The sequence below is a fragment of the Felis catus genome, chromosome E1 (assembly GCF_018350175.1).
Source record: "Felis catus isolate Fca126 chromosome E1, F.catus_Fca126_mat1.0, whole genome shotgun sequence".
In the NCBI taxonomy this organism is placed as follows: domain Eukaryota; kingdom Metazoa; phylum Chordata; class Mammalia; order Carnivora; family Felidae; genus Felis; species Felis catus.
The window spans coordinates 12,602,528-12,623,536 of NC_058381.1; the positions used below are offsets into that span (position 1 = coordinate 12,602,528).

At 58.9% G+C, this 21,009-nt stretch overlaps 1 protein-coding gene and 2 long non-coding RNA genes across 7 annotated transcripts; 2 read left to right on the forward strand and 1 right to left on the reverse strand.

Moving 5' to 3' along the window:
• Window positions 1-43: 43 nt before the first annotated feature.
• LOC109494227 lies at window positions 44-4,980 on the forward strand. Its single transcript, XR_002148922.3, has 2 exons — window positions 44-1,954; window positions 2,708-4,980. It is a non-coding gene; the product is annotated as an uncharacterized LOC109494227 (long non-coding RNA).
• Window positions 4,981-5,165: 185 nt separating this feature from the next.
• On the reverse strand, window positions 5,166-18,083 carry NATD1 (N-acetyltransferase domain containing 1). 5 transcript variants are annotated; one of them, XR_006589438.1, is made up of 4 exons: window positions 17,797-18,083; window positions 10,190-10,308; window positions 8,822-9,068; window positions 5,166-8,264 (listed from the first exon to the last, which is right to left on the reverse strand). XR_006589438.1 is itself a non-coding variant. In XM_023243430.2 (3 exons), the coding sequence occupies exons 1-3, from the start codon at window positions 17,900-17,902 to the stop codon at window positions 8,148-8,150; spliced, it is 342 nt and encodes a 113-aa protein (XP_023099198.1). In that variant the 5' UTR covers window positions 17,903-18,083; the 3' UTR covers window positions 5,166-8,147. The 5 variants fall into 5 exon arrangements, 4 of the variants coding, with proteins under 4 accessions (XP_023099198.1, XP_044900297.1, XP_044900296.1 ...); XM_023243430.2 differs by lacking the exon at window positions 8,822-9,068; XM_045044362.1 differs by lacking the exon at window positions 17,797-18,083 and having other exon boundaries at window positions 8,888-9,068; window positions 10,190-10,402.
• A 38-nt stretch (window positions 18,084-18,121) lies between these two features.
• LOC109494228 lies at window positions 18,122-19,327 on the forward strand. The gene is made up of 2 exons (XR_002738200.2): window positions 18,122-18,454; window positions 18,551-19,327. It is a non-coding gene; the product is annotated as an uncharacterized LOC109494228 (long non-coding RNA).
• The last annotated feature ends 1,682 nt before the right edge of the window (window positions 19,328-21,009 follow it).

Sequence of the window (21,009 nt, forward strand, 5' to 3'; positions counted from 1 at the left end):
CTGAAGGGGAAGGTGGGGCGGGGGGGGGGGGGGGGAAGCCCCACCTTCTGAAAGCCTCCGTCCACTTCTGCCATTAACCACCTAGGAGGCCGGGAAGTGCAATCTGTCCAGGAAGGGTAGGAAATGGAGTTTTGGTGAATTACTGAGCCCCCGCAACAATCTGCCCTCTGGCGACCCAGAGGTAGCGTCCCCCTTCTTGGCTCGCACCACCCTCCACCAGGGGCACACCCTCACACCACACCCCGTTTCCGCTCGAGGCCTCCTATCTCTTAGGGATGCACCATGTTCTCCACCTGCGGCAGCCCGGGATCTAGAAGTAAGAGCCAAGTTACTACCTGCTCTGAACCAGAATGAGATGTGGGACAGGGACGGGATGAATGCGGGTAAAACTCATCAGAACAAGGGAGAGCACGCGGCAGCACCAGGCCAGCGACGGTGGGATCCAGGGAGCAGGCATCGGGGGTCCCCCCGCCCTGGCTCTGCTCTCTGGGAGGACCCTCCCAGGCCCGTTTTCTCCGAGGAGGAGTCTGTACACTTTGCGCAGCCTGCCCACACAGGCGTGGCTCGGGGGTCAAACCGCAGGCTCGTGGCTTCTCTGGCAAGAGCGATTTCCTCCAAAATGCAGGGAGCTCTCCTTTCAGGAAGTTCCAGGGGACTACACCTGAGGTTCTCTTTTTAACATAGCTTTCTGGAGGCTTCTTTGCTTTGCTCTCTAATCACTCGTCTGTCCCTGTCTCAGTTCACTGATGCTTCACCTCCCGAGCCTCTCAGACGATTAGCGAGCAGGCCAAGTCAACGCTTCCCCTGAGCTTGGCCTGCGGCCGAGGCCTTTGCCCACAGAACCGAGAAGGTTGTTGGCTCAAACGTTTTCGGTTTTATTCCCTGCTATTTGGGGCCGGTAGCAGGTGCCTTTTCCAACTGCAAGGCCTGCAACGCTTTCACCCACCTTTCTTCTGGCTGCAGACCTGTATTCCTCACGCCTCGCCTCGAGCTGAAGGAACAAGCCGCACGCGTGGGTATCCAGCTTGTTTCACCGGACTCCCCCCCCCCCAACCCGGAGCCACAGGGTGGGTGCCCGGTCTGCCCCCCAAGGCACCGCAGGGGACGGTGTTCACAAACATTTGGCCCCTGCAGAACATGAGTCCCCAGCTTCCCACTCTGCAGTAATATGTCCCCGCTGCCTGACCACTGAGCCCGTGCTACGAATTTCCGGCTGTAGATCCTGGAGGTGCCCTACTTGAAGACGCCTTTGGCGCACTATTTGGTATAACAAACACGCCCCCAAATGCAGCTCGGCCCAAGCCCAAATAAGAGTTTGGTTTTGACAGGGGCCTCGTCTCCATGCAGCAGTTCAGGGACCCGTGGTCTTTACGAGTGGATTCACTGTCCCCAAAGCCTTGCCATCGACTCATCCAGCAGTGGAATGAGAAGGACAGAGCCTGGAAGGAGCCCGGCTCGTTTCCACACATGTTCCATTGGCCAGGACTCGGGGCCCAGGGACACGCCAGCCACACGGAGGCCGGTAGGTGCAGCAGCTGTGTGTCCGCGAGTGGAGACAGATTCAGTTGTGAGCAGCCTCCGCCACAGCTCAAGGCTCTCCATCATCTGGCCCGCCCACCTCCCCAGACTCCTTTCCTCACTCCCTCACTTCCGGCAACTTCAAAAGATGCCCTAAGCCACCTCACTGTTGGGCCTTTGCTCATGCTGTTTGGTCTACTCAGAGCTTTCTCTCCCGACTGTTCCATCTGTCTGCCCATCTGTCCATCCAGCCAGCCATCCATCCAACCATCCAGCAAGTATCGTTGAGCCTTAAACATGTGCCAGGCACTGATCTGATCTCCAAACGAGCATATCAAAACGAGCAACATGGAAAACAAACAATTCTGTCTTCGCGGGGCTTGTATTTTGCAGCGAGATGCACACAGCAAATAACAAACAATCCCAAGCAAAGCGGGTATGTACGCAACGTAAGAGGTGAGCGATGACGGGGAAAACTGGAGAAGGGGTAAGGGAGTCAGGATGGGTGGGTAGCAACATGAAAGGCAGGGTAGGCTCTGGGAAAGGAGGCCTCACTGAAAAGGTGACGGTTGGGCACAGACCTGAAGGAGGCAAGGGAGGGACACCTGAGGATGTCTGGGGGAAGAGCATTCCGTGCACATGGAACAGCATGTGCAAAGGCCCTGAGGTGGGAGTGACTTCGCAGGCATGAGGAACAGTGGTGGCGGGGGAGCCCGTGTGGCTTATGAGGTCAGAGGCCGTGGGGACCACGTCGTGTGGGGCCTGTGCGCTGATCCCTTCACAAAGCCCACCTCTTTTAGCTTTCAAGCTAGATATTCCTTCTTCAAGAGAGCCTTCCAGGGCCCTCTGAGTGGGGTGGGTGCCTCGCCTGTGTATGCCGGCAGCCTTGTCACGGGCTCTTCTGGCTGGGTGTGTGCTTTTGACCCCCGCCACGCACTGTGGGTCCCCTGAAGATGGAGCCCCATCTGCCTTGCTCACCCTCATGTCCTCCGGGGACACATAACGGCTACTCCACGTGGGAATGGGACTGGCATTCTGAACTGTGGGGTCTCCACGTGGAAAAGGAGGGCTGTCCCTTCACGGGTGTCTTGGGAAATTTCAACGAGGGCAAGTGGCTCTTTAGTTGGCCGTTTTGTCTTAGCAGATGAAACACCAGTGAATTCTTATTCCCCGACTCTTCTTATTCTAGATTCCAGAACGACCGCGGAGAGGCTTATTCCTGTCCTGTCTCGGCATCTTCCCACATCTAACGTGTGACTTCATCGTGGAGTGCCTCTCACATCTGGACAGTCTGTAGAAAGAAGCCTCTTGAAGGATCCTGTGACGTCCTGCCTTCCAGCCTCTCCCTGATCCAGGAGGTTGCCGAACCTCAACCCACAGGTCTCCCATCCAACTCCCTGATTCTGGCCTGCCAGCGTCCCCCTTCACCTCCTACAGGCTCATGACACGCCAGCCCCTGGGGCGCCACCGTCCTGAGGACTGAGGGCCTCCCGATGGGAGTGGCCATTCCGACAGCCTTTCTGCGTTGGCTTGGCATTGGGACCTGTCATTCTCGATCATGCCGGCTTCAGCCCTTGGCGTCTAGATGGCCTGGCGTGATGGCAGATGCCCCGCCCCTAGCTGGCAAGAATATTTTATCCCGGCTACTTGTCTGCGTGCATCCACGTCCCTTCCTCCCCTGGACCACGCAGGGAAGACACGCCTGCAAGCCCCACTTCCCAGAGCCCTTAGCATTGGGCTGCCCGGTCATTTCTGCCCGAGGGAGGCGCCGGCAGGAGACTAGAAGGCAGTGAAGGAGTTTCTGGATTTGGGGGCGTTTTTAGCGGCGGTGGCAGCAGGGACCTGCGGGCCTGTACTCCGGGGTTTTGTTTGGGCAGCGAAGCCCTTCCAGCGGCCCAGTGATCGCAGCTTGCGGCGACACTCTGTCACCGGCTCCCACCGGTAGCTTCCACGCTGGCTCCTCTCATCCTTCCTATGGTTTGGTAACCAGTCCCCGCACGAAATCCCCTCTGTCTGAAGCACCTAGAGTCAGTTTTGCTGACTCTCCACTGGCCGCTGTTCTTGGGATGGGCTACGGCCTCCGAGGATCGGGGGGCCGGGCCCCGGCTGCGCTGGAGCGCACGCATGACCTCGCTGCCGGAAGGCGGGGCCTGGAGCCCCCCTGGCTGCTGTCCCCAGTCACCGTGATGGGGACCACAGGCGCAGATGCTCTGGTATGGGCTGGCAGCGGGGGCTGCGCTGGAGCCAGAGGGAGGAAAACCCAGGGCTCGGCTTGAGGCGCAGGTCCCAAACCACAAAGCGTCCGAGGCCAGAAAAGCCCGTCTTTGATATCGTGTAGCTGTCGGCCGGATACGACTGCAAACAGAACCCCGGATAGGATCTGGCTGGTTGTGGTGACAAGTCCGTCGCGTTCCCAGCCTCGCCAGACTCTGATGTGCACTTTACGGTGCTGACTTGGAAGGAGCGGGGCCCTGAGAATAGCACAGGGGACACTTGGCTGGACTTGAGCAAATCAGAGAATCCCGAACTGGGGAAGGGACAATGTGAGCGAATGCTCGAACGTCCTACCCCAGCTGCACGCGATGTCTTCTCACGCCCGCTGGGCCCCCCGATTAGTGATGCACCTCGTAGCTCGGCACGGAACCGTCCTCAGCCTTCCAAACGAGCAGAGAAGCTGCCAGAAGAGTTATCTGTGGATTGCCCTCGGTTACCATTTGTCACCTAAAGTAAGATCTCACGACACACAAGCGCAGCAGCATGAGGCAGGAGCTAGGTGTGGATCCTGGTTCCCCTGCTCTCTAGCTATGTGGGCTGCAGCCTAATGACTCCCCGCTTCTGAGCCTCAGTTTCCTCATCCGTAAAACAGGCCTAAGAACCGGGATCTCACGGCATGGCTGTGACGACGAAGCCGGACGGAAACTCTGAAGGGCCTGGTGATCGTGGTGCCTTCCCGTTCTGTTCGGACTAGCACCGTAATTCCGAGTGAGGACTAGGAGAAAAACTTCCCACTCAAGGGTCCCGCCCTCCCCGGGCAGTGGCGTCGTGGGTAGGGAGCGGGACACACACACGACGGGGCCACACAGTCCTCGAGCACAGTGCCCGGCTTACCCCAGAGGCCCGCACCACTGGACCAGGATTTCCCGACAAGGCTCTTTGGCGGGGAGAGGGCCATGCCTAAGAGCAGTAGCTGACGTGAGGTGACGGGACCTCACAGCCTTTTCCTGGTGACCCCCGTCCAGCTGCCCCGCTGGCCTTGTTGAGAGCACGGCCGTGGCCTCAGGAGGTGGGAGCTGCGGCACGGGAAACGATGCCAAAGTCCCCGGATCCTGACACGACCGGTGTCTGGCCGGGAGACCTTAGCCAAGCCCTGGTGCCTGTCGCAGCGAGTTCCTTACCTGAAAATGGGGGCTTTGCTGCTCATTAAATAAGCGGCTGAATGCCAGGGACCAGGGACAGAATGGAGACCGCCTGCCAGGCCTGCTCTCCCTTCCTTCCTCACACCCCACGGCTCCCGAATCGAATAGGTAGAAGGGGGCCAGGGATCAGACTGCTGTGGGGAAGGCGCGAGATGCTGGGGAACCGCCGCCCCCCCACCCCGGCCTGTGAGCGCCCACCCTGTCGCATCTAGCAGTCCTGGGGCCCGCACGCCACATCACACCTTTTATTGAAATGTATGCCATGCGATCTGTTCAGGAGTTTGAAACATAACAAAAGGGAGCAGGTCTGGAGACCAGCCTTGGCCCAGACACCACATGGAACAGGTCCTGAGTAGGAAAGGCACATGAGTTACCCCCTATTTTGACTGGGCAAGAAAAACCCACAAAGTGAGACATGGCAGGACAGCGCGGGGCCCTTGGGGGAGATCTGCTGGAAGGGGGGGGCCCGGGTGGGATCCCTAAGCGTCCCCCTGCCCCTGCAGGGTGGTGCAAGGACTGGCCCGCGTGACCCGCCTCCTGAGGAAGGGCTCCCGGAACTCCCCGGATGGGTGGGGGTGAGGCTGGAACAGACTGAGTAGCACCGGGGCAGGCCGGTGGAGGTGGGCTGGGAGCTCCAGGGCCCGCGTCTGCTGCAGACGGCGGGGTCCCAGCCTCAGAGAGCAGGCTGTTGCTTGGAGACTCTGCTGAAGGCTGAGGGCCCCATAGTGGGGGCAATGGTCCTTTAAGGCAGCCGGAGTTGAGGAGGCTCCAGGTTGCTCCTGCAGGAACTGGGGACGAGCTGTTCCTGGGCCCAGGGCTGTACACGGCCCCCCGAGACCCTGCATTTCTCCTGGTTCAAGTACTAAGTGTTTTGGGTGTACGCTGGCCAGTGTGGCACGTCACCTGCTGTAAGAACACAGGTTCGGGCTGGGACATCCTGGGGACTGGAACAGGGCTGCTCCCTCCTGATGCCACCTGGCTCTCTGCTCCTGTAGGCCCTGGGGTCCCGTGTGCCACTGCTGCAGGGCACCCTCCCGTGGATGGGCCGGGGGGACCCTGGGGCCAAGTACTCTCCTGGTACCCACATCACCCTGCAGACCAGGGAGGGAAGCAGCACCAGCTTGCTGAGCTACTGGGGAGGAGTTTTCATGACTGAGTCTGTGCTTGACCTTGGGAAGGCATGTGTGGGTGGGGAGTGGGAGGGGACCCCCAACCCCACTGCCTCAGGAGTCAGAGGGAGAAGGCCCAGCTCCTGGACTGGCCCATCTGTCCATTCTTGGGCCTACAGCCTGCTCTTTCCTCAGACCGCACCAGGGATGCGATACCCCCAGCCTCGGAGGGGACTCGGCAGCCGAGCCTACTTCCTGCTGGGTTCTTCCTGCCCAGGGACTCCCAGCCCAGCGGAGGCCTAGGCGATTCTCTGACTCCTCGCGGTAGCCCTTCGCAAACAGAGCTGAGGAGCACGGTGGGAAAGTGAGGGGTGTCCTCAGCCCTCGGGGAATTCTTGGAGGCCAGAGTGGGGTTGGGGGCTGGCACGTGGAGTGGGTGGGGGATGCTAAGGGCAGTGCCTCTCTGGGGCTCAGGGACCCCCAGTGGGCAGGCTGTCGGGCCTCTGTGCACCTGCTGATCTAGAGTTCCTGCCACTGGGTGAGAAGGTGTCTGTGCAAATGTCTGAGGTGGCCCCTGAGCTGCTGCGGTGGTAGCGGTGAGCTTGGTGCAGAGACTGGAAGCGAAGAGGTGAGCGGAAAAGGCCGACCGCAGGCCAGTGGATGCCACGGCGAGTCAGAGAAAAGGGAGGGGTCACCTGGCAACCAGTACCCCGAACACACACACCTCCCCAAACCCTCCCCCAGTCGGAGGCCCGAAGGGGACAGGAGACCCCTCCAGATGTGCTGTTAACTGACATCTCAGAGTCCCCCAGAGGGACTCTGACCCCAGGGTCGCCCTCCAGCCCCACAGAGGAGCGGGCACGGATTTGACCTTGTGGGAAGTAGGGCACAGGTCAGGACCCCGAGCTCTAGCCAGCTCACAAGGCCGGCAGAACAAAGGGTGCTGGCGTGCACCTCCCAGGCCAGGAAAGTTGGTCTGGGAGGAACCCCGGAATTCCAGCCAGGCCACAGAACGTGCCCGGCCACCAGCTTGCCAAGAAAGAAAAGCAGCTCTGACATCCAGCGGCCGTGAAGGAAATCCCTCTGCAGAAATGTTTCTTCCCGTTGGGTGCTGAGGACGGTTCCTTGAGGACAGTTCGCCTCCCTCCCATTCGAGCTCCAAAGGGTCATCTCTGAGAAAGCCCACCCTGCGGGTGGCCAAGGGGCCGGTGAAGGGGGGCTTCCCAGTGCTTGGTTGCTCGGGCCACACCCGGAGCTGGCTCCAGGCAGACGGAGGGTGGGGGCGGGTAGCGGGTGGGTGTCGATTTCCTGCAGAGCTGACAGGCCAGGGGGCAAGGAGTGAAGGGAACAGGTACCGCGGAGAGAACACCCGGCGCTCCCTCCGCTGACGCACAGCCCTGCACAGTGTCCTGTGTGTGTGCGCATATGCGTGTGTGTGCGTGCATGTGTGTGCGTGTGCATGTGTGCTCACGTGCGCACCCGTTCCGGGCTCTGCACATGAAGGAGGCTCGCCCCTCGCCCTGGCCTGGCCCCCGGCGCCAGGGCACACGAGCCGGAGGAAGAGAAGGGGCAGTGCTGGTGGCAGCCGTGGCTCGGTGCTACGCCCCCGGGAAGTTGGCACACGAGGTTTCTTATTGCACCTCTCCACTCGGGGGGACACCCTCCTCATCTGCAGAAAGGACACAGACGTAGGTGGTGGCAGACGGGGCCCCAAATTGGCCCTACTGCCAATCACAGAGCTGGGAACAGCAGGGGGGAGCCAGACTGGCCGCGGGACGCCCCTGAGCACACTCCGGTCCTGGCGGCAGGCCCTCGCAGGCCTGCCCGCAAACGGCCCGGGTGGCCTTCTGAGAAGCCAGCCAGCGTCTGAGGAGGGGGAGCGGCCGGACCCTCGGCTGCCCGGCCTCCCCTTTACCGGGGTAGCTGGACCACTGCCCATCCTCGGCCAGCGGCCTCCAGGGGCCACAGGTGAGTGTCCTTACAAAAATAACTCTGAGTCTGTCCCCCGGGGCGGGGGCGGGTTTCCTGAGAGCACGCGGAGGGCCAGGGCGAAGGCCGTGAGGAGAGGTCTGGCATGGAGGGCTCCCGCCCTGCGGGGCCGGGGTTATGGCTGCAGGCGCTCCAGGTACTGCGGCAGGGGGTTCTCCTTGACGTACTTCTGGATGTACCAGCACGTGAGATGGGCCCGCAGGTCCTCCTCCACTACGAAGTCCAGAGCGGCCTGGCAGGCGGGGCGGAGAGAAAGGCGGTCAGTGCCCGGAGCCCGCACCCCGGCCACCGCGCTTCCCGGGCCGCTCCCCGACCCCGAGGGCGGGAGCTGGCTGCCTCGGCCGATGCTCTGCCTGGTCTGCGACGGAAGGTGGGAGGTGCTGCCGCCACCCTCCTCTTCCAGTTGGGGCAACCGAGGCAGAAAGCTTTGGTGCGCTGCCCGAGGCCACACGGCACTGAAGTGAACAGGCCAGGACTGGATCCAGAGGCCCCGCTCAAAACCGCCCTGCGAGGGAGTCTCTACCCAGGCAGCCACGCGGGCACAGCTCTGCGCTCGTGAACGGCATCGGGTGGACACGGAGCAGGAGAACCCCCTCCCCGTGGCCGGTCTGGCCCGTCCCCTCCCTCCCCGCCCCTCCCCACCAGCCAGCCACCAGGACATCTGTCACCCAATGCACCTGCCCCGGCTGAGCTCAGGGCCTCTGTGCTCCCAAGGCACCTGCCGCCTACAGCGCCTTTCCCCTCATCTCCACGTGGCCACTCATTTGATGCCTCCTTCTGGAACCTTACCCTCAGGCTGGGTCAGGGGCGCCCCAGGGCCCCCCGCACCCAGCAGAGGTCACGCTTAGTTCTTACAGGGCTCCCAAAGCCAATCGTGGGGGAAGCGATGAGGGTGCCAGTGTGTGGCCTTCATCTGTGGCTGTGGTTGTGTGCACCAACGAGCTCACGAGACGGAGAACGAGGGCCTGTCTGGTGCACGCCCTGCCTCTGGTGCCTGGCAGGATGATGCACACGGCTGGTGTTTAATAAACGTTTGCTGAAACAAAGTGGAAGACAGCCCGGGTGGGGTTGGCTGGTCTGATGAAGGGGAGCAGCATTTACTGAGCACCTACTAGGGACCCCGTGCTTCCAGGTTGGCCAGCGTGACCCTCCAGCCCCACGTGCCCGAGCAGGCCTTGGTGCATCTCACCGTCCACACCCCGTCTCAGGACTCACGACCTGAGACCCTCAAGAGACAAGACTCCAGTCTCTGCTCCCGTTTCGCAGAAAAAGAAACCGAAGGCCCAAGAAGATACCCGTCAGAGGCCACACGGTGAACACTTGGTGCCCTCGGCAGGCACAGCTCAGGGGAGTCCCGGACGGGGCCTCCAGCAGGTCCCGTGGCTGGCCGAGGCCGTGAGGGAGGGGCGCACCCCGCTCCACGGCCCACCTCCCCTCTACCCAGGTGGGTAGCTCCCGGGGTTCCTCCTCAGTCACACGGGACAGCCCCCCCACACCGACTCACAGCTCGTCCCACTTAAAGGAAGAAGACAGCCACGTCTGAAATACTCAGGCACAAGCCGCTGGCCCCGGTCAGCAACTAAACCAGGGCAGAGGCTGGAGGAGGAACAGAGGCCCGAGGTCGGGGTGGAGGTTCGAAGGACGGGCGGAGGGAACGTGGGCCTGGAGTGGCCCTCGGGAGAACGAACGGAAGGCCGTTCCGTTCCAGGCTGCGGTTCCCCGCATGAAGCCCAAACGTGCTCTTCAGCCGGCCTGGGGTTTGAGGGGCTTTTGGATGAAGGGGCTGGGGTTGGGGGTTGCAGCACAAGCCAATGTACTCGAACGTTCATTCATCCACTTGTTCGGGAAGGATTTACTGAGCGCCTACGGACTATATGCCGGGTGCTGCGGCCCCAGCCAGTGAGCTCCTGACGCACGGCAGGCATCAGTGGCCAGGAGGCTTAGCTCTACAGAAACCCGGGCCCCAGAGGAGCTGGGGGAAGGCAAAGTGTGCTGCCTGACGCCTGCATACTCCCAGCTGTAACCTGTTGGCCGGGGCGGGGGGCACCCGTCTACACGTCAGCCAAGACACAGGCCCCGATCAGCCCCCGGGACCATGGTTTAGCTGAACGCGGGGGCGGCTCCCTCTCCCCACCCTTCACCCTCTGCGCCCCCTACCTTGGCGAGGTGCTTGGCAATGCCGCGCCCGCGGTAGGCGTCGGGGACCTCCGTGTGCTGCAGGTCCACGATCCGCTTGCCCACGTACTCATACAGCAGGACGGCCCGGTCGTGACATCCTGCGGACGGAGGGTGGTGAACAGGTGAGGCTGTGACGACTCTCGGGGCCTGACTCAGGCAAGTGGTGGAGGGACGGGCACTTGGAGGCACGCTGCTGGAGTCGGATCCTGAATAATGTCTCTGTGCCTCAGTTTCCTCATCCATAAAGTGGGGATATGAGAAAGCACTCCTCATACGTAGCTGGACGACTAAATGAGGTCGTCTCTACAAAACGCTCTGAGTAGCAACCTCAGCACCAGCCATCCATCTACCCACTCATCCACCTACACAGCCATCTCAGCCATGCAGCCACCCATCTAGTCCCCAGCCGTCTGATCGGTCCATCTGTCCATTCAACCATGTATCCATCCATTCCACCCAACACGTGTTTACTGAGCCCCAGGCACTGTTTCTGATACTGGGACTCACCCACAAGCAAGCCAGACAAAGAGCCCTGCCCTCGTGGAAATGGCTAGAAGGGGAGACAGAGGATAAACAAGGAAAACAAGTTAATGTGTAGCGTGGCAGAGGGTGTGGCCGAGGGAGTGTCTGGTAGAGACAGGAAGGAGCAGAGGGAGTCAGCCCTGGGACGTCTGGGGGAACAGTGTTTTGTCGGAGGGAACAGCTGGCGAAAGGCTCTGAAGCAGGAGCGGGCGTGGTGTGTTTGAGGGACAGTGAGGAGGCTCGGGCGGCTGGAGCAGTGTGGGCAAAGCGGGAGAAGGTGAGAACAGGGAGGTGACAGGAGCAGCTCCCGCAGAGCCTCTTAGATCTCTGTGAGCTGTGAGCCATAGGAGGGTCGTGGGCAGAGGAGGGGCAGGAGGTGACTCACGACTTCGTGGAATCCGTCCGGCAGCCTCGAGAACAGACCGGGGGCAGGAGCAGGGAGACAGCTGAGGCGGCTGCTGCACTAGTCCAGGTGAGTGATGATGGGGACACAGCCCCGGGTGGGGGCAGTGGGGGTGCGAGAAGGGATCAGAGTCTGAGGGTGTTTTGCAGGTGTAGCCAGCAGGGTGTGCCGATGACTCGGACGTGGTAAGTGAGAGAAACAAGAGTTGAGAACAACTCCACGGTTTATCATTTCAGACAGTTGCAAGTGTGCGAAGGAAAAAGTAAAGTGGGTTGGGGGCAAGATGGGGCCATTTAGCCAGGGGGGCAGTCTGGGGAGATCCCTCCAAGAAAACCTCTGAGTCGAGGGGGTGCTTGAGGGAGGGACAGGCAGAGGGTGCGGTCAATGCAAAGGCCCTGAGATTAGAAAACACAAATCACTGCCCCTAAAAGAAAACATGTCAGTGCCAAGTGTCTTTCTCTAATTTTTGTAATGTTTTTAAAATTTTATTTTTGAGATAGAGTGAGCACGAGAGGGTGAAGGGTGGGGGGGACAGAAGATTCAAAGCAGGCTCCATGCTGACAGCACACAGCCCAATGTGGGGCTCGAAGCCATAAACCGTGAGATCATGACCTGAGCCAAACTTGGACGCTCAACCCACTGAGCCACCCAGGCACCCCATCTTTCTAATTTTTAAAAGCGAATTGTCTCTCATGTGTTTTAACTTTAAAGCATCCCAGAGAATTCGCCCCTAGTGCCGTCTGGGCTCCCCGTCTATGGCGGGTGTGGAAGACGGACAGGCCTAGAGATAGAAATGACCAGACCAGGGTCTTGCAGCAAGTCGGACACGGCACCAGGGCCCGATCCCATGCGGGAGGCTTTCTGTTTCTCCCCAGAGCTCCAGGAGGGAGGCTACAATTCATCTTCCAATTTCCAGATGGGGAAACTGAGCTCCAGAGATCCAAGTACTACAGCGAGTGCCAGGGGAAACTGCCACCCAGGCCTCCGGAGCCTCAGCCCAGTTCTCTTCCTGCCCCCGCCCCCAACATGCCTCCCGCCTCCTGCCACCGGCCTTTGCCTTGGCAGTTCCTTCTGCCTGGAACGCCCTTTCCCCTTCTCAGCCCCAGTGATGGTGGCCCCAGTTCTGCCTCCTCCCCCCACCTCCAGACCCCCAACATCTCCTCCTTGTGTCCCAACTGTGGCTCTGCCGGCTGAGCTGGGGCCAGGGTCCGGCTGTGGCCTCCACGGCAGCCCGCCCCAGCTGTGTCGCAAGGGACTCGGTTCTCGGCTCCTGCATCTGTTGGAGTTACTCCAGCTCACCCAGGACAGGAGAGCAGAAACCAGGAGGCTATTTTGGGCCCGAGCTGGTCACCAGTCACCGGAGGAGCTGTCTGCCTGCCCTGGCCATTTAATTACCCCCAAACTCACGGAGGGTCTACTATGTGTCAGGCAGGGTTTTGGATGCTATGCATGCAGCAGTGAAGAAAACGGACTGACCCTGCCTTCGCGGAGGAAGACAGAGAAACAAAACCACCGTAATAGAAGACTCGAGGCGAGCAGTTGGACAGCAAAGAGGGAAGGCCTACCATTTTAAACAGAGTATACAGGGAGGCCTCTTTGGAGCAAAGACCTGGAGGAGGCAAACCATCCAAGAGGAGATGCAGGGGCTGAGCTATCCAGGTGGTTAAGAACAGCATGTGCAAAGGCCCTGAGGTGGAACGTTCTCAGACCAGTGGCTGGGGAGGGGGCAAACCCGAATGAAGGAGGGAGAGCAGTAGGAAGGCGCTTTGGGGTCCTGGCTTTCCCAGGCTGGCCTTCAGGGAGATGACAGGCAGCTCACATCTGTGGGGCCCTGCCACGGGCAGCCCCGTGCTCAGCTCTCTCCACACACCAATCCTCTCCACGGTCTTACAAAATGGGTAAGGTTCTTACAGCCCCATTTACAGATGGGGAAACTGAGGCTCCAAGAGGCAGTCACACAGGCTGGCAGCATGTGGGGCTGAGTTCACTTAGGAGAGTTTTCTACCTGAAAGAGGTACAAAAAGGCATCTGGGGCCACCAGGGTGGGTGGGCTACGTGTGAGGGAAAAGCTCTGTACCGAATTCTCCCGCTGGCCAGACCCAGGACTCCAGGCTGGGGAGGACCCAGAGACCCCTAGTGAACAGTCTTGGGGAGCCTGGCCCGTGGCCTGGCACCTGGGCCTTAGAGAGGCAGCAAAGGTCACCTGGTCCCAACCACCCACACCTGACGCCTGGAGAGCCCCAGAAAACGGCCACCTTCCCGTGGCTCAGGCCAAGATCCTCAGGGCCCTCCGTGCCCTGCTTTCCTCTCAAACTCTGACCTGATCCTTCAGCAGGTCCATGGACATAACCTTCAAAATGTGCCTGGAATCTGGCCAGTGCTCACGTGTGCACAGGCACCCTCTTCCGGCTGCCTTGCTGGCTTCCCTGAGTCCGCCCACTGGATCCTTTCTCTCACCTGGGGGGGGACCTGGTCCAGCCACACTGGCCTTGTGGCTCCTTACACACACCCAGCTCTTGACCCCCCAGCCTTTGTTGAACTGTTCTTGCCGCCTCCTTGGGCCCCAGACCCTTATCTGGGCCAGGTCCCATGAACTGCCAAGAACTCCAAGCCTCACTAGCAAGGGGGTCAGTGCTCGCCATTGGGGGGCCACAGGAACAAGCCCAGGGCAGAGCGGGGCCCTGAGTTCCAGTCCCAGCTTTGCCAGGGGACCTCAGGCCAATCCTGAGACCTCTGTGTCCAAGACCTTACCTCTCCTGCTTGGGACAATCAGTACCACTCTCCCGGACCGCAGAATCACATCGAGATCATGAACTGTAACTGATTCTGAAGAAAGTTACAGCTGTTCCGCTAATGGGGCCCTGCCCTGGGTGTCTCCACTCTGGCACCCTCCATCCGGCCCCACTGAGGACCGAGGTCCCCGGGAAGCCATCAGGGGAAGTGGTCGCCGAGAAATTCTTTTCCCTGGCAGGCCGGAAGGAGGAGCCGGGATTCAGGGTTGGAGATGTGGGACTTTTGGAGAGAGCCACCAACCCTGCTGTGCCAGAACGGGCCCTGAGTCGGGGGCCGGTGGATCCAAACACCCATTGTACAGGTCAGGAAACTGAAGCAGAGGCAAAGCCGGAACCCGGGCCCTCTGCTCCCTCCGGGAGCCTAAGTGGCAGACTGAGGACAAGTGGGTGCCAGAGCAGGGGGGCAGGCCCAAGAAGCACCCGGCTGGCTTTTCTGGGCATCTGCACATATAGAGGCTGGTTTGGGGAGGGGCTACACATCAGTGGCTCGAGGCGGGTTAGACATCGGGGCTGTGACCCAGAGAAGTGCGAGGGGCAGAACCCAGCACAGCCAGGAGGCACATGAGGCCAGAGCCTGCGGGTCCCCCAGGCGAGTCCGTCCACAGACTGGGTTAGTCCTCTCGCCAGTGCAGGCATCCTCTCCGTCCTCCCTGCTCTAGGTACCTGCCAACTCTCTGGAGACTTAGTCTTCCCATCTGCGAAATGGGGGTCAGAGAGGATGTGGAAAGCACCAGGATTCTAGGACCCCCCAGATGACCCTCCTACTTGCAGCATGTGGGAAACTCGGCCCCGGCTGGGAGGGGAGAGGAGAGGTCAAGGAAGGGACCTGCCAGGGATAGGGGCTCAATTCTGGCTTAGATGCCTACTGGCTGTGTGCCCTTGTTTCCTGGGAAATGGGGATGCGCAAGCTAGTGTTTCAGAACTTGGATGTGGGGGACAAGCCTGAGCTCCGGCATCATCTCATGCTCTACCCACGCGTCCTTCTTCGTCTCTTCAGGACCCGGCCATTTCTCCCCAGCCCTCCTCACAATGTCCGGACTAGTGCAGTAGCTACCTCCCTGCTCCTATCTTGCCCCACACAGTCTGGTCCCTGGGAGCAGCTGGAAGGAGCCCAGAACATCCCGTCTAGCCTCCTCCGCTCAGGACCTTCCCAGGCACCCACCTCACTCAGAGTCAAAGCCAAGTCCTCAGTGGCTTCTGTGGCCCTGGTACCCCCCCACCCCATGACCTCTTGATCTTATCTGCTGCGATCCCCGAATCTTCCTTTCTCCATACTCCACTCCCTATTTCTCTGGATACACACCAGGCAACGCAGGGCCCCTGTTCTTGCTGCTTCTTCCACTCAGAACCCCCTTCCCTGCCTCCTTTATGTCTTTACTTAAATGGCACCTTCCCAGAGTGGCCCTTCTGGACATCTGATTCTAAACGGCAGCCCTTTCCCAACACACCTTCCCGCTGCCCTGCTTTATTCCTCACCAGGCCCTTGGTTTCTAGGACACTTTAAGCTTTCTTTACTGTTCACTACCCCTTTAGACTGTCAGCTCCACGAGGACTCAGCACCTAGAATGATGCTCGGCACCCGGTAGGTGCTCAATAAGGACTTGTGGAAGGAATCCCAACTCTTCCCTTCCCAGGTACAAGACCTCGAGCAAGTCGGTCGCTTCCCTGTATCTCAGCATCCTCATCCGCAAAACGGGAAGGGCAGTGTCCCCTCCCCCCGCCCCTCACATGCCCAGGGCCTTCGTGGAACGCGAGGACTTGAATGCAGCTGCTCAGTCTCTTCCCTCACCCAGAACCAGAGCTTGCTGGAAGCTTATCAGCACAGCTCTGCCAGGGGGGATGGCCCCAGAGCCTGCACCAGGAGCCCTGGGGCTGCTCTGGCTGTCCGCCTAGGCATTCACGTCTCTCAAGGGGCACAAGGAGCCAGTCTCCAGGGCTTGCTCTGCGGTTCGGGAGCCGCCGTGACAGGCTGTTTCCCCTCGGCAGCCGAGGCAGGACTGGGCCCAGAGAGAGATGATCTCCATCCCCTCCCCATATACACACCCAGACCCCACCTTGCAGGCTGGAGAGAAGCTGGCCGCCTCCCACTCCTCCCGGGGCTTGGCTGGGGAGCCCAGGCCATTTTATACTTAGCCATCTGGGGAAGGGAAGGAGGCAAGTTCAGAAATAAAGCCAGGCCCACATCCAGCCTTGACCACAGCCAATTCTAGAGGGCTGTCCTTCGGCTGTACTGATTTGCAAAAAAAAGGAAAACCCCAAATGTTCCCTTTTTCTTCTGTCTCTATGAATGTATAGAGGAGCCCCCAAGGGAACCAGAGGCCTCTCTGGAACCTCAGAAAAGAGGATCTGAAAAACCCCAAGGACCCTCCACACAGGAATGGCCAGCCCTGAGTGTCATGGCCAGCTAGGCCACAGCGAGCACCATGGCGGTGGAAGGCCTTAGGTCCACAAGGAAAGAACGCTGCATAGGGTCAGTTGGGTTTGAGCTCTGGCGCTTGGTAATGCGGGGCAAATCACTGTCCCTGTGGTTCAAACCTCAGTTTACTCATCCATAACGTGGAGGTGATAGTGCCCACACCACCGGGATGTGGTAGGGCCTGAGAAATGTCCAGGCCCCAGCCCCAGCCCCAGCCTTTCCTGACTGCTTCCAAGTGCAGGCTGGACAAGCCCATTCCAGGAGTCACACCAGGTAGGATTCTATCCCAGCTCTGCCCTAACTTACTGCCCGACCTCAGGCAAGCCTTTCCCTTTTCTGATCCCCTGCCTTCCTTTCTCAGAAATGGGCACAATGGCCCCTAAGGGCCCTTCCGGCTTGGACACTGCCTCCAGGGGCCCAGCTGGGAGGGAAGAAAAAGTTATTAATGCGGTGCACAAGGAGTTCATGGTCCTGGATTTTATAATTCTTTTTTCAATCCCCCAGACCTCTTAGCCGGGAGGGAGTATGGGTTAGTAAGTGGTGGAAACTTTCTTTACAGGAAATGAAGACGCGACTTTACTTTCTGGTTTTAAAAACAGTGATCAGTCCACGCTGATCAGCACTTGCTCTATGCTGCCGGCGCTATTCTAAGCCTTCTTCACTCTCATTATTGTATTTCATCCCTACAACCAGCGGAGAGGAGTGCACTGGTGGTATTACCATTGCAAAGATGGAACTGGGGCACACAGATGAGGCAACTTGGCCAAAGCCTGAGAGCCAATGGGGCTGACGGTGACACCTTCCCCTCCATCGTCCCCACCGGGGCAGACACTTCACTCTCTCCCTCCACCCTAGGTCTGCTCAGAAGATTCTCCCAACTCTGTCGGTGCAGGAAAGCTAAAGTCCGGGGGGCGGCAAGAAGCCATTTAGCACCCAGGGAAAGGGGAGACGTCCCCATTGACCCACACTCCAGGACCACTGACGGCAGCCCTCAGGGGGTGTCCAACACCGGAAAACAGCCGCGCTCCAGCAGGTGACGGTCCCGAGTAGCTGAAGCAGGGTGCCGGCCGCAGAACACCCGAGCTGGCCCTACTTCTACCTTTGCCTTCCCGGGGGGGGGGGGGGGGGGGGGGAGGTGGGGGCGGAGGGAGTCCCCTGCCCGCCTGCCCGGGGCGCTCCGCGTGGGCGCGCCTCTCCCGGGCAGCCCGCTCCTCCCCAGCCCGCGAGTCGGCCGCGCCCCCACCAAGCCCGCGAGCGCAGACCCCGGCCTGATCCCGGGGCGCCGGGCGGAGCAGCACCCAAGCGGCGGCCGCCGGAGGCCACCCCGCGGCGCGCGCTCGCGACGCCCCTCCCGGGCCGCGGGCCGGGGGCGCGCGCCCCAGCTAGGGGGCGGCCTCGGCGGGCCCCGCTTGCTCGCAGACAAAAGGCGGGGGCGGGCCGGACGCCGCGTTACCGTTGAGCCGGACGGTGAACTGGCGGCGTCGGCGGTCGTGCTCCACGCGGATGGGGCAGCCCTGCTCCAGCGCGCCCAGCGGCGCGGCGGCCGCCGAGTGCGCCATCTGCGCGCCGGGCAGCGGCCGCTGGGACCCGCGGCCCGCGCCTGCTCGGCAGGGCCGGGCGCGCGGAGCGGTGCGCGGGCCCGCGGCGGCGGTGGCGGCGGCGGCGGCGGCGGGGACGGAGACTCGGGACGGCCGGCAGCCCGCAGCCGGGAGACCGCAGGCGGCGGCGCAGAAACTGACACTCGGCGGCGGCCGCGGCGGCGGCAGCAACAAAAAAAAGGAGGGGGGCCAGGAAATCAGCTGTGAGGTCACGTGCGGCGCGCAGCCAGTGGGCGCGCGACCTTTTTGTTTTGATACATTCCATTCGACTCTTAAAGGGGCCGTGCGCCTCGCTGGCCGCGTTCCACTCGCCGCCGCAAACAAAACAACGCTCTCCCCGTCTGCACCAGGACCCCTTTCCCCTCTTGCGTTTGACCCGCAAGCAACTTTGGGCCCCCCACACGGACCCCTTCTCAAAAAGATGTAACCACCGTGGGGAATCTAATCGTCCTCTCGAAGCCACCATTTATTAAGCACTTGCTGTGTGCACAGCGTGTGCATAGCAAAGCCCTGGTAAGCTACAGGGAGCGCTCAGTAACGACTCCCTGCACTCAGTGAAAATTCTCATCACAAACCTGAAAAATAGGTATGCTTGACTCTGTTTTACAGATGAGGAAATAGAGGCCCGAGGCACTGAAAGACCTGAGGTCACACAGCTGGGACCTTGGGAGGCTTGGTGCTTCGTATCCGACCTTTATGCAGGTATGGCTGGTGAGGAGGGACAATCCTGAGAAGACTCGTTTGGGATAGGGGTGAAATACCGCCTCACCCCAAAAGAGACAGAAGTGTAAGAAGCCGTGGAGATCTCTGGATCCACTCCGCAGTTGGGGAAACTGAGTCCCAGAAGAGGGGCAGGGACTCACAAGACTGTGGGGGTGGCGGCAAACTTCTTTTCCGAAAGGGGGACTTGACCAGCCTTCCTCCGACCCTCATCGTGTTCACACTTGAAGCTGTGCTCCCTCCCACCCACTGCTGTTTATGAATCACATGAACTACAGGTTACCCTTTACTAGTTTGTTAATTAAGGTGCAAGCTTGAAGGTCACTGCCACATGACCACTACCCAAATCGCGGCAGAGAACACTTATGGTTCCCTCACAGCTCTTCCAATCAGTGGCCCACGCTTTCAAGTAAGGACTGTCCTTGACTTCTAGCATCATTAGCTAATTTGATTTTTCTGGAATTTCACATAAACAGAATCATAGTGTGCACTTTTTAGTGTCTAATGTCTTTTGTTCAACATTATCTGTGAGATTCATCTATGTTATCTTGTCGTCACTGAATGGTATTCCATTGTGGGCACATACTATAATTTATTTATCTGCTCTCGGGTTGCTTTCGGGTTTTGACCATTACGAATAAATCTTGAACACCTCTTTTGAACACATTCTTGAACACCTCTGTCAGTGTCTGTATTGTAGCACTCCTGCTGGGTCTTTACCAAGAATGCTGTGTCTTATGGAAGGTGTAAGAAAAATTGCCTTTTATGAGACCAAATTAGGAGACACTGTCAGACCTTTTTCCAAAATGGCCATACTATTTTATGCTCCTAATAGTAATTTTGAGAGTTCCATTTGGTGTTGGCATCTTTTAACTTTAGCCATTCTGATGAGTGACTGTCAAGTGGTCTTTCAGTGGCTTTAAGTTGCATTTGCCTGATGACGGATGATCTTGAGCCTTTTTCGAAAGACTCTTAGCCATTTGGATATCCAATTTTGTGAAGAGCCTGCTTAAGGATTTTGCCCGTTCACTTTTCTTCTTTTTGATTTATTGGAGACTTTTCTTTTTATAGCTTGGTTGTAAGTCCTTTGTCAGATGTATTTATTGAGAATATCCTAGCAGGATTTTTTTTTTTTTTTAACAAGTGTACATTGTATCATGGAGTTTGGAAATAAAAACAAGGCTGAGGAGTGAGTCATTATGTACAAGGAGACAGAAAGAGATTCTGGGGTCAGACGGGGCCTTGACCTCAGCTGAGTCAGGGTTGACTGTAATCCTGTGCAAGCAAGATGTGACCTTTATATGTCTCAGGTGACTTCTTTGTCTCCAAAGCACTTGCTTCTGGAAATTCCATGAACAGGCCATGCTGTTTCCCATCTGGGCCTTTGCTTGTGCTATTAGTCAAATATCACCTACTCCAGGAAGCCCTCACTGATGCTTCCCAACCAGCCTCAGTCCAGGGGAGATTCCTCTCTGAATAAGTCCCTGGCACACCAAGTCCCAGTGCACACCAAGCCTAGCAGAAGAGCCCAAGATCCTCCCTGTTTTTTTTTTTTTTTTTTTTTTTTTTAATTTTTAATGTTTATTTTTGAAAGAGAGTATGAGTCGGGGAGGGGCAGGAGACAGAGAGAGGGGATCTGAAACAGGCTTTGTGAGTGCAGAGCCCAACTCAGGGCTCGAACTCATAAACCATGAGATCATGACCTGAGCTGAAATCAAGAGTCTACCGCTCAACTGACGGAGTCACTCAGGCGCTCCCCCAACCCCCCCCTCCTCCCGCCCCAACCCCCCCCCCCTCCCGCCCCAACCTGTTTTAGATTCCTTTCTTTTTCTCCTACTTTTTAATGTAGTAGCTTGCTGGGGTGTTTAAAACGTGCAGAAATCATTTGTGAAACAAGGCAGCAGATCAATAAAAGATGAAGTGAATAATTAATATATACCAGGTTGAATGGATTTGCTTTATCTTTTGACCCCAGAGCATGCTGGCCACGAAGGAGAACTTGCGGATGGGTTGCTGAATGAATGTGTGACTCCAGAAGTTAGAAAGCAAAGCCGGGTCCCAATAGTCTTGGGGTCGGTGAGCCCTGACTGCTTAAAGCCCCTATGACTGGGGGCTGGTGGGGCCACATGGAGACCCGGTCCTATGTATAAGGATATCATTTATTCAGTCATTTCATTACTTCATTTAGCAAACATGTATTGAGTGCCGACTGTGTGCCAAGCACTATTCTAAGGGGACACACAAAACAGGCCAAACTCCCTGCCCTCTAGGAGCTTACATTCTAGGAGAGGGAGAGACAATAAGCAAAGAAAGAAAGAAATACTTGTTCCATCTCCTGGGGATGAATG

Coding starts and splice junctions, on each gene's coding strand:
- NATD1 (XM_045044362.1), bottom strand. CDS start 7,982: ATGGGCAGTGGTCCAGCTACCCCGGTAAAGGGGAGGCCGGGCAGCCGA.